The 12,302-nt window shown below is 42.3% G+C and overlaps 1 protein-coding gene across 2 annotated transcripts; it reads right to left on the bottom strand.

Annotated features, from left to right (window-relative positions):
• Positions 1-5,609: 5,609 nt before the first annotated feature.
• PLK2 (polo like kinase 2) lies at positions 5,610-11,558 on the bottom strand. Of its 2 annotated transcripts, XM_082457233.1 has the most exons (14): positions 11,164-11,558; positions 10,460-10,567; positions 10,203-10,319; positions 9,873-10,002; positions 9,557-9,644; positions 8,986-9,081; positions 8,678-8,876; positions 8,421-8,568; positions 7,965-8,062; positions 7,535-7,664; positions 7,062-7,302; positions 6,811-6,940; positions 6,441-6,551; positions 5,610-6,304 (listed from the first exon to the last, which is right to left on the bottom strand). In XM_082457233.1, the coding sequence occupies exons 1-14, from the start codon at positions 11,431-11,433 to the stop codon at positions 6,113-6,115; spliced, it is 2,058 nt and encodes a 685-aa protein (XP_082313359.1). In that variant the 5' UTR covers positions 11,434-11,558; the 3' UTR covers positions 5,610-6,112. The 2 variants fall into 2 exon arrangements, with proteins under 2 accessions (XP_082313359.1, XP_082313360.1); XM_082457234.1 differs by lacking the exon at positions 6,441-6,551 and having other exon boundaries at positions 11,164-11,551.
• Positions 11,559-12,302: the final 744 nt, after the last annotated feature.

The raw sequence follows: 12,302 nt of genomic DNA, 5'->3' as shown, positions 1-12,302 counted from the left end.
AATTTGCCAGTGAGTACATTTTTCAGAGAATCTTCATGATATTGAAAGAATTTGGTATTCCTTGGAACACAGTAGAGGAATTATATTTGAAGATAGTTGAGAAAAGACTATAACAAGAAAAAGCAACAAAGGAGGACTTACAATGTGGGAGATGTTTATGTGACTGGACTTAAATTTTGTCGGTTATCAGAAATTAAATTGCTCTCACTTTGGGGCATTCCTTACTTGATTCCTAGGAGCATGGTGAATGAAGCAATTAATAATTGAAAAGCTCTAACAATATTTAATTAGGTACAAGATATACTCTTTACTGAAGTGTATATCACATATTATATTGTGCATACTCTTATTTACTCTTCAGTAAATGATATCAATATAAAACAAAAGGAAATATTAATAAAGACAATATTAAAAGAGGGAAGAAAACTTCCAATCTGATTTCTTCTCTTATTTTTTTGAATGAAAAGAAATAGCTTTTGTTGTAGGTCAAAAATGGTCAAATATCATCAATATCATATTGTTCATCTTAATAGATTCCAATACAATTTTTATTATTATCCTTATTTTACAGAAGAGAAAAATAAGAATCAAGCAGTGTCGTGTTCCTGATACTCAGCATGCCATTGGCCCAGTTCAGTCAAGCTTAATATAACTGATTAAAATTCCAAACTTTTCCTACTACATCATATATTTTTATAATTTGTTCATTGTGGGTTTTGTTTTACCACGAATATTTCTTATTTGAGGAACTGACTTTTTGCCACAAGTTTCGTATTTTAAACAAGAAAAATAACTTGCATATTGTCTTTGAGGTTAACTGTAATTTCTTACACATTAGGACTTTGAAAATACATTAGCTTTCATACTTATATTCAGCTCAATTTGATTTTCACTGCCATTTATGAATACGTTTATAAAAGTCCATTTGCAAAGATATTTTTTCATTCAGTTTAAAAATTCTTATGGCATGTTCGACATGATCCCAGCTTTAAAGGTCATTCGGGTGCTGTTGATTCCAAAGCAGTACCAAAGAAAGGCATTGCTGATTTTATTTCATTTAGGCCTGTTGCCTGGTTTCTTGCAGTACTAATTTGCTACGGTCCTAAAAAAGAGAATTTGTTCTAACTTGTATGGTTGGATTAAAATATCTGATCATTCAGTATTTCATAGCAGAGATATCTCAGTACATTTATTATTTTCACCTTAACTTGGTAGTGAAGTTATTGTACCTCAATCATTAAAAACAATTTTGCTTTGTATATAATTGTATTATAAAGCTAATCCCAGGGGCAAAATCTATGTATTCTATTCAGTTGAATTCCAAACACTGATGAACCATTATATTAAATTCTAACACTGCATATGGGAGTTTAACATTTTAGTTTGAATTCACTAATATAATTAAATTGTGGCAATTCAAACAAAGGGATACTTTCCATTACTAAAGTTAATACGGCATAAAGAAGTACTAGAAGAAAGCATGAGTCTATTCATATACAGATTAGAATCTCTTGCAAGTCAAGGAAAAACAAAATGGAATCTACAGGTTTCTATTTATAGAAGAGGTTATTCCAAGCCTTGGAAATATACCAACTCTACCATGCACAGAATTGCTATAAAATACCAACATTGATTTCTCCATGTACCTTATGAAAATGTATCTTACTCATTTTTAAGTCATATCTATTTTCATTAGACGAACGTCTCTGTAGTGTAAAAATGTCTGATGATGTTTCAAATCACAGAGGCCTAAAGCAAGAGTGACTCATCTTAAAGTTCCTCACTCTATCTTGTTCCTCCTCTAACCTTCCCCTGCCTGTCATCCTGCTGCCTAGTGACCTAGAGCTCTTAGCACTCATGTCACTTTGGGATTTAAGAGGAAGAGAGGATAGAGGTGGTACAAAATTAATGGAAGAGAAAAGTTAAGAAAGAAGGAAGGTATTGGCCTGTTCAAGCTCAGACCCACCCCTGCCCTTCCCTGCTTCATTCTCCAATAGAAGAATGATTCCTGCAACTACATTCATCAGGGTTCTTTTCCACTAGTGTCCAGTTCACTTGGTCAATGGTAGACTGTAGGGCAAAAGGAAGAAATAATCCAGAATATTTTATCCCTTTTCTTTCCCAACCAGATGTGTACAGGGGTTATCTCAAACAGTGACTACATTCGCTCCATGATTTCAAACTCCTGGTAGGCAGTGACCACCATAATTCTACTTTCTGCCAGAGACCCCCAGTTCTGGAGTATTCCTACTTTCTCTCTGGGTCTCTCCAGCCAAGGGCGTGGTAGCGGCTTCCTGCTGCTGCTTATCTCTTGGTTGCCTCACCACCTCCCATCTGACTCCCGGGCTCTTCCATCATCTATACAACCAATAGCCTCCAATAAATTCCTTCTCTTTGAAAGTCCTAAAATGACGTGTGCATTCCTGGCTCACCCACGACTGATACAGAAAGGAAGACTGGAAGAGGCAGAAATGAGTCAGTTATTTTCTTTTCTAGGTAGCCAGGGTTACTGTCATGATGGGTGTGGAAGAAGGCAGGGGAAACAGGACAAGAAAAGGAGCAAATATTTATTGAGCACCTTTGATGTACAAGTGCTTTATTATCATTTAATCTTTGCAGGTGAGGAAACTGAAGCTTAGAGAGGTTAGGTATTTCTTGAGATCTTATTGGTAATACATGGTTGAACAGGAATTTGAATTTAGGACTGATTCCAAAGCTTTTCCACTGCAGTACACTTCCTATCTAGCAAACATAAGGTTACATTCAAAAATAGTTCTTGAAGGGTGGGTTTTTTGGTTTTTTTTTTTACTACTTTTATGAAGTAGTTAGTAAATGTCAAATAACTCAGGATCTGAGTTCTGCCATGGTCACACCACACTTAGCTGAAGTTAGCTATTACTATGCACCAAAACTGAAGTTTTACATCTTAAAAGACTGCCTTGTATCTCAGCCTATAGACTGCCAGGATTGGGGATGGCTAAGTGAGAAACATTCTTGAGGACCGAAGGTGCTCATCATGCACATCTCTTATTTGGGAGTTTTTATGGAATCCAGAGTCCTTGATTTTGAAAAGTAGAATTTATTTGGGAATTTTTTATCTTCTTTCCTTCACTGCAAAGGTTTATCAACACTGTTAGGTTTTACATAGATGTCCTCAGTACCAAAAAATAAAAATGCTGCTGGGTAGAAGGGATGACAGGGACCCCTTTTTGTGTGCTCTCATCCAAAGCCTGTTTACTCCCAAATCTTGCTCGCTCTTGAGATGTAGACATGTATGTCCAACTGTTTGCTGGACCTATTTGAGCATCCTCACACGAGTTTGATTCAAGCTGTCCTAAATTCACTGTATTTTCCTCAAAATCAGGCTCTTCTTTCTACATTCCTAATTTATCTCAGTTAATGACCCCACAGTACACTGCCTACCAGCCATTGACTACCAATCATCCTAAGGCCCACCTTCTTCCTCAGGCTCCACATTCAATAAAGTGCCAAATCCTATTAAAATCAACTTTCCAAGCCCCTTCCAAATCTACTGTAATTTATTCATTCAATATTTGATTGCCATATGCCACCGTACTGGGGATACTAAAATAAACTATTGGTAGATGGGCCAAAGGAGACGCTACCTAACTCTTTATATGCTCCTTTGTATAAAGTCCTTTCTCACCTGGATCACAACATTAGTATCTTTACTGTTTGGGTCATCTTTCTCCATTTTCTTCCCCACCCATCTTGCTTATGTCCCCAGAATGAATTTAATGAAACTGAAATACTAGGTCACTTGCTTCCTTAAAATCTTTCAGTAACTACACATAGCCTTCGGTGCAGCCTAAATGCCTTGTGATGGAACTTGGGGGCACATCAGGTCTGTTTCTTCCAGCCTTTACCTATGATACTTCAGACTTACACATCCACTTCTCCTGTGAACTCTTTCACCCTCGGGCATGTATATATGTTATTCCCACTGCTTATAATACGCTTCCCCATCTCATACCTTTATTTAACCCTCACTCATCTTTCAAAACCCAATAAAAAAGAAATTTCTTCTCTGGAATCTCTTCTCTGAGTCCACCCCACGCCTGTGGCTCCTTCCCCATGATTCCTGTTCTTGGTTCCCACAACACCCAGTGCATATCTTTATCATAATATCACAGCACTTATCAGACTACTAGACAAATGCACTAGACAAATGTCTCCTCCACTCCGCTGTGACTTCCTCAAGGGCAGGGGGAGGTTTGGGCTCACTCAACATCTCCAACGCCAGGCCCTGGATTTGGCACACAGTAGACCCTGAGTACATACAAGAATGGATAAGTACCTAATTTTGAAATGAAGTAATATACAACCTAACACTGTAAAACTCAAAATGAAAACACATTTTTTACTATTTACAAACTCCTACTTCTACCGCTCTGCTCACAAAGATAAAAATAGATTCTACTTTTGCACACAGAGCTGTTAGTGTAATTATCCAGTTTTCTTCAGCTATTACTATCTTCTTCAGCTATTACCATAAACCATTTAACAGAGACTGAAGCTGAACACGCGGCCAGAGAACTCCAGTCAGCAGGAGTTACTCTAGGAACTGTGAAATATCCATAAACAGTTCTCCAGATTTGACTTTTATTAATAAAGCATATCAGGTGCAGTTTGTAGTAATTTTAGAAAACTGTAAAATTACAACCACCATCTCTACACTACTCTGTACAGGATCCTAGTGCAAACAGAGCCTAACACATGAGAGAGTGCTGCTTTTCGCAGGACAATCTTTTCCTTATAGTGGGATTACAATTGAACAAAAAAAGTATTTGCACTTTATACAGGTCACTGTAAGTTCAGAGTAACAGGGAGCAGCTTTGTACACCTGTCAAAGGAGAGATCCCCCTGAAAGAGAAAACTGTCTCAGATTTACCCCTTGGATAATTTGATAGTTTAAAAGATGGGCTTAAAACCAAAGCTTGGTACCCTTACCATTCCTCATCATCCATGCACCAGAAGGAAAATGACTTATTTACAAAGTACTTCTCACTACTGGTGGCAATGGGAGTGTTTAGGTAGGTTTAAGCTGAGTTATACATTTAGGTGGTGCAAGTATTATATATAAAGTACAGAGTTCTGCCCACATTAAGACAAACTTCCGGTACCTATTGACACTTAATAACAGAGATCCGTTTACACAGGATTACTCTAGCTTTTAGCTCCAAGCTAAACGAGTTTTGGGGGAATACTCCAGAGAGAAATTGGTTTTGGATTCAGTAGGAGGCCTATACTCTGGTTGTGAAAAGAGTGGTATTTTTGTTATACTCTTCTCTTCTCAAGCTAGATCTACCAGAGAGCATATGACTTCACTTCAGGTATTAAAGACTGACTTCCTAGAAATTATTATTAGCAAGGTTAAAACTCTTAACTTTCTAGCCTGCTTCTACACTCAGTGTCCTGCCAAAGAGTGCCAAGAATCCATGATCGAAGAATGCTGTGATGCAGTGCTGGTGCCATACCAAAGACAGGAGATCACTGCTTCTGCTTTTTCATACTCTTTATTGCCAACAGTCAGTTTAAAATGGTCAACATAAAAAAAAAAAACTGATAATAAATACTGCTCTTTGGGCTGTAATAAATAAAAAGTTTATTAACAAGGAATGCACTTTTCCAGCCACAAGTGTCTTCAAAAAAAAAAAAAATTTATATATGGCCATAGTTCACAGTTAAGCAGCCAAAAGCTGCTCCAATTACAGCCTTTAAACAACATGGGAGCGTCCTCCCTTCTCCCTCCCCTTCAGGAAGTATATTCACAGTTCCAAGTCCTCTGTCTGAAGTGCTCTCCACAGAGAGAAGTTAAGTCAATGCACCTTTCTGCGAAATTGTCTGAAAAACCTTTTGAAACAGGTACGTCAAGGAAAACTGCATTCGGGTTCGCTCTCAGCTTGTCCAATGTCCAGAACTGTGTGCCTCGGCCTGGTTTGGTCCCACCAGGTCCAGCAGGCCACGGGGGAGTTGTTTTCGTACCACCACCTGTCCACCTTCTTCAACGTGCTGTAGATCATTCTACTGGCTTCCCTGTAGATCTCACAGTGGAAAAGAGGAGTCCCATAGGATCCATTCAAAAAGTCTCTTAGTTGCATCTCTGTAGGAGCATGTTCAGAGCATATTCCATTCGATTTTTTAATTCTAATGAACAGCCAGACATCAGCAGAGTTGTCAGTCTAAACGTGGTAGATATCCTGTCCTCATTGATGTAGGTGAGAAGGTATTCTTCATTTTGGCTACAGATGATTATTTTCGTATGATCATGGTAGAAATTCACCTTTAAAAAAGTAGACATAGATATTAGATCTCTCTAAGTATTCGAGATGTGAAGAGTGTTGTCAGTGATTAAATTGGCTAGGTAAAAAGCATTTTTTTAGGACCTAAACATGTGCTTTCCTCAAGGGTTCATTTACCTGAAAGGTGCCATCGTTGAAGAGCATCATTAAGGCCTTATCAGATTTTAGCCACTGAAGGAGGTAGAGCCGAGGTCTTCGAACATCAGTAACACTAGGCAGATCTCCACCCTGGGAGAGATTGGGAGACTTAGTGCCTACAGAAACTTTGCAGTGTGTGCACTCAGTTCTTCTAAGCAAATGCCTATCAAACTTAAGCAAGTGCCAGAATGGCCTGGAGATTCCTGGTCCCACCACCCAGAGATTCTGATGCAGTAGATTGAGGGTGGGACATGAGAGGCTGCATGCCTTAAAGCGTTGAGGCTACACAGATGCTACTGCCCTGTGGACCGCACTGCAAACATCACTGCTCGAAAGCCACAGCACTTACGTCCATGAGGTTTTCCTCCATGTAATGAGAGAAGTATTTCAGCACCGTCACTTGACTAATGAATTGTTCAGGGGCATCTGTTGCTGGGAAAACAGAGCATTGGCCAAGCTCTGCATAATAGTGAACTGTCCTAAAGAACAGGAACAATACGGAGAAAAGAAGGAAAAATGGAAGCAGTTAGTCACTATTTTCAGATTTCTTTAGGGCAAAACTAAAGAACTGACAGGGCTTCCTTAATTGAACACGCTTACTTTTTATCTGGAAGGAGGCTCATGTGAGCACCGTTGTTGAAGAGGACGCCTACAGTGTGGTCTGAGAGCTGGTACCCAAAGCCATATTTATTAGAGTAGTCGACCCATTTGGTGACCCACTGAAAGGAAGTGCTCAGCTGCTCTTTGGGGATGCAGTCAGCTTCTGGCATGTTTTCTAGACATCCTCGAAGGACTCTTGCCACTGTGTCTGCGACACTTCCCATGGTACTGTCCTCGAGGCCTGAAAAGTCAGAGAAATTTAGAAAATAATTAACAACAAAACCTCAGGCCATGGTAGGTGCTAAGTCTCCCTTCGCTAAATCTAAGGATGGAGGACTCAAAACTGTTCCAATCCTCTAATTTTGCTTCTCCTATGTTAAATCAGGCCAAAAACCAAACTGGCTTCAGTTACTTAGTATTGAGCACTGGCATTCAGAGTGTCATTATTTAAAATGCAATTGACAACAACTTACATTCACTGCTACTGCTGCAGCTGCCAAGAGTTCCTCTGACTATCATCCGAATAGCATCTCCAATCTGCTGCTTGTTTTCCACTGCGGGTGTTCCAGATCTGGCAACTGTAGTGGTAGGTGGCTGGAGTTCCTAGAAGAGAGAAGAGCCAGGCAATCGTCAAGCATTTAAAATTCATTGGGGGTTGAGAATTCTAGTTTAAGATGAGATTGTGGCAATTAGTAGGAAAGCTTAACAAAAAGCAATGGACACAAGCCAGGTAAAAGATATTTCGGTAACTCAATTGCATGCATTGTTAAACTAAGAGATAAAATCTTCCCTTTTAAAGGGTTGGAAAGAAAACTTTAAGTAAGTATGTGATCCAAGTGACAATTAACAAAGAATGGAAATGATATAAAGTGTTTATAACTATTTTACTCTTCTTTAGCATACCTCATCTGTCCTATGTTTGCTGGGTTGCTGAGTTATCGAAGTCTTTTTCAAATCATGCCTAAGCTTGTAAATTTCTTCATCTTCTTTAGCCACTTTGTCTGTAAATCAAGGAAAAGAATTATGAGCATTATTCTATCCAAACAAGGTAGAAACAGAGCTAGCCATATTTCCTCCTTTTGCATTAATAACCAACTTAAGAGCATCCAAGGCAAAATCATCAGCTTTTACTTTTATCTTTGCCATCAGCTGCAATTATGCAAGAAGCACACTTTAATGCATATGAAACAAAAAGCTATCAACCACAATTTGCAGTGTGGATTTATTATGCTACAAAAAGTCAAATAGTGTACAAACATACAGGCCAAATTATGTTAATATAAAAGCCTCTTTTAACTAACTTATCAACTTTATATATAATATTGGACACAGAAGAACAAAAGAAGTCTTATAACTTACTATGTGTGTCAATATATCTTGCTTTGTCTTTTTTGCCACCAAAAAGAGCAGCAGCTGCTTTCTTAAAGAAATTCTTAGCTGGGCTTGACAAGTGGAAATCTGGAACTGTATGACAACAGCTAGAAGAGAGTCTGTCTGGAGTGAAGCCCTATGAAGTAAAAGACAAGATCTTCAGTGACCTGCTGGGCAATTAGGATCAAGAGCATGTAATAAAAAGACGCCAAAAAAAAAAAAAAAAAAAAAAAAAAAGCACCAACCTGCAAAAAAAAATCATGTCGAATGATGTCATCCAAACTGGGACGATCTTCTGGATTTTTGGACAACATGCTGGCTATTAAGTGCTTAGCAGGAGCCAGCAATGAAGAGGGCATTGTATACCTTGCTTCTCTTATGCACCTGTAAGTTTCTTTCAGGTTTGTAGTTTCAAATGGGGGTCTTCCTAGTAACATTGTATACCTGTATGCAAGGAAACACTTCTTTAGGAACGGTCAAAAAGCAACTCTTTTCGAGTATGAAAAATCTACATCCACATTTGCTTTTTGATTATTTCAGAGCATTTACTTACATTACACAGCCTAAGGCCCAAATGTCTGATTCACAGCCGTGTCCTTGTTTGTTGAGGACTTCAGGAGAAAGATAATTTGGGGTACCACATATCGTTCTAGGAAAACAAAATATGAAGATCTCATTAGGAACTATTCTACTGTTTAAACTTAGCTCTCTGGATAAAACCTTGAAAGCACTATGTTGAATTTCTATTTGGAAACATTTGACTTTTGATTTCTGGCATGTGAACAACTGACATTTGACCAAGTGACTTGGTAATTTTTTTTTAATGTGTGTACAATTTTTTTCAGCCACATGACAAAGTGTTTTAAGCCAAGTGAGGCCAGGTACAGCAGGACATAATTATATATTTCAGGCAAATGTAAGACAGGTTTGTTTCATTATCAACTTATAGGCATGAGGTACTCTGCCCGGTCCATAGTGGCACTGGATAAGTGTTTCCTTCAATTAACACTGTAGCGGTTTGTAGATTTTAGTATCAACTGGCCTTTGAAACATTAACTGGAAAATAAAAAGGGCATATTTGATCTCCACAAAACCCTAGCAGGATGTATCCTTCTGACTCTTACCTCCTTCTGTGTTCCAAGGGTTCCAGCCTGGCTGCCAAACCAAAGTCCCCAACTTTTAGTTCCATGGCTTCATTAATAAAAAAGTTTCCTAGATGATTAAAAAAAAAAGATCTGAATTCCCTTGAAAAGCTGTTCTAACCAAGTACACACACATCCACTCAAGAGGCAGGCAGCCAGTTGCTTAAAGTGAAAGCCATCATTCACAAGCAAGATAGCACTGGTTAGATCCCAACTAAGAACATTAATATGTAAAAAAAGGGAGAGAGAGAGCATACCTCCCCGACACAAAAGTCAGCATTTGGAGTGAAAGGCTTACCTAGTTTGAGATCTCTGTGCAAGATTTCTTGCTCATGAAGGTACTTTAGTCCAGACACAATCTGCCTGAGGTAGTATCGGACTTCTGGCTCTGTCAACACCTTCCTTGCTTTTAAGATATGAGCCATGGACTGGGAAGAGGAGAAGGAAAAAAGAGAATCTGTCAAACAAAGTTACCAAAATCAGTGGCTTCCTTGTGCAGGATGAGTGATGAAAGTTAATGCTGCAGTGTAATGATTACCTCCACAACGAAATTCCCAGATAAAGTGCAGTTTGAATGCTGTGTCAGTTTGCGGGAAGTAAATGCATTCCAATAGGAGTGAACACTTACCCTTCTACTGCAATATTCCAAAAGAATGTAAATGTTTTCTTTGTCCTCAAAGTAGTGGTAAAACTGCACTACATGCTTGTGATGGAGAATTCTGTGAAGCTCTATTTCTTTGTCAATCTAAAAGAAAAAGCAAGATCAGTCTTATTAGCCTCCCTCACCTCTGAAAAGCCAGTCTTACACATGCAGAAGACATCTTCCTAACAGGGAAGGGCCATCTTGCACACAAAGAAAATACTTTACTCAACAGTCATACACACCTTTTCCCTTTGATGAGGTTTGGCTACTCTGCTGTGAGGAATAATTTTTGCAGCGTAGACTTTGTTGTTTGTCAAATCTGTCATCTCGTAACATTTTGCAAAGCCACCCTGAAAGGAAACAAAGCCGAGACGGAATTGAGTATGGCAGGGACAAGGACGGCAGATTTTTTTTTTTTTTTATGTAAGTAAATGAGAAAGAAAAGCAAAAATATGGGAGAGGAAGGGCGGACAGAGGGATGCGGTCTACTTTTTTAAAGCTCTTTCACGAAGGGAAAAGCATTCCTGAAAACAGTAAGTTAAAACTGTGCCCCTTCTCCCTTTACAGAGAGGAGCTTTCCGGAGGAGGGGGCTTGGGGTTGGGGAGATGAGAAATAGGGTCTGAAAAGACTTGTCAAGAAAATCCTCTGGGGGGCAGCTCGAGAGAGCTAGGTCCGGTATAGAAAGCCCTCGCTTCTGGCCTCAAGATCAATGTCTTTGGGCGGCGGGACGCAGATTGAGCCGCGGCTAAGGATGTGAAGTCGATCCCGGCGCTGCCAGCGCACAAAAGCCAAAGGAGGGCAGGTGAGCAGCCCACGTCGCGCCGGGATCGGACTCCCGAGACGCCGAGAAGCGGTGGGCGCGGGGACTCGGCGGCCGGCCCGGCCCGGGAGATGCCCGGGCAGACCTCCCTCCCGCCTGGCAGCAGGGCGCCCGCCGCTCGTCACCTTTCCCAGCACTTTGCCTCGGCAGTAGCGCTTCCCCGTCGTGGGGTCGACGATAATCCTCGAGATCTCGGCCCCCGAGTGCGAGTGGTGGTGATGGTGGTGCGGGGCGGCCGGCTGCACCTGCACCTGGGGCTGCGGCGGCTGCGGCTCCTCGGGGGGCGGCGGCGGCCGCTTCTTCTTCGACTCCCCGCCGCAAGCCTTGCCCAGCGCCTGCTCGCACATCTTGGTGCCGGCGGCCGGCTGGTAGGTGATAGTCCGCAAGAGCTCCATGGTCCCCTCGCCGCCCTGCACTGCCCGCTGCCACCTCCGAAGCACGGACACGCGACCGAGCCGGCCTCTACCCTTGAGCCCCCGCCACAGCCGCCGACCTTCCACGCCCGACGCCTTCGTTCACTTGTGCGAGTGCAAACGCCCGGAGAAGTCTTATATATGGGCGGAGAAGGGGGCGGAGAATCGAAACGGGATGAGACGTCACGGGTGACGCCCCGCCCACCGGCCTCCAGAGCGCCCGGGACCGAGCGGGAGGTTGCGATGGGCCGCTGGCTTCCAGCTTGCGAGCTGCGTGCCGGCCGCGGGGAGGGCTCACCCCGACGGGGAGGCGGACACAGGCGTCCGGCCGTTCCCGTGACCGCCATCCCATTCTTAGAATGTTCCGAGCTTCTGGGTTTGAAGTAGAAACCCGAGGGCCGACGCCTGGCTCCGCCCCCACCCGCCCCGCGGCCGGCGGTGCAGTGATCAGAGCCCCGCCGGGTGGTGCGGTCCTCGCAGGTTCCCTCCCCTGCACAGCCCTTCCTCACCGCCCTACAACCTGACGCCTCAGGTGTCAAGGTGTGAGTGTGGCCGGAGCCACTGCACAGGCACGTGAGGCTTCCCGGTGGCCACCTGGAGACCTTCTGGGCTGCCGCCGCCCCTGCAGTTTTACCCCGTTAGCTCCTGTCTAGAGGGGCCCTGCGGGGAGGCCGTGCCCCTGAAAGACAAGGGTCCGCGGAACAGGGTGTTCCGAGCTCCCCGCCGCGTCTGAATGAAGCGGACTTCGGCTGGGGCCGGCCGGCTGACCATGGCCAAGTCCCACTTAGGCCCGTGTGGCCTTTGCCCATCACCTTAGAGCAAGCCTTTGTCGGAGGTCAGGCCCTTAACCT

This window comes from Balaenoptera physalus, assembly GCF_965194825.1.
Source record: "Balaenoptera physalus genome assembly, chromosome: 3".
Lineage (NCBI taxonomy): Eukaryota > Metazoa > Chordata > Mammalia > Artiodactyla > Balaenopteridae > Balaenoptera > Balaenoptera physalus.
This window is presented reverse-complemented; position numbering and strand designations above follow the sequence as displayed.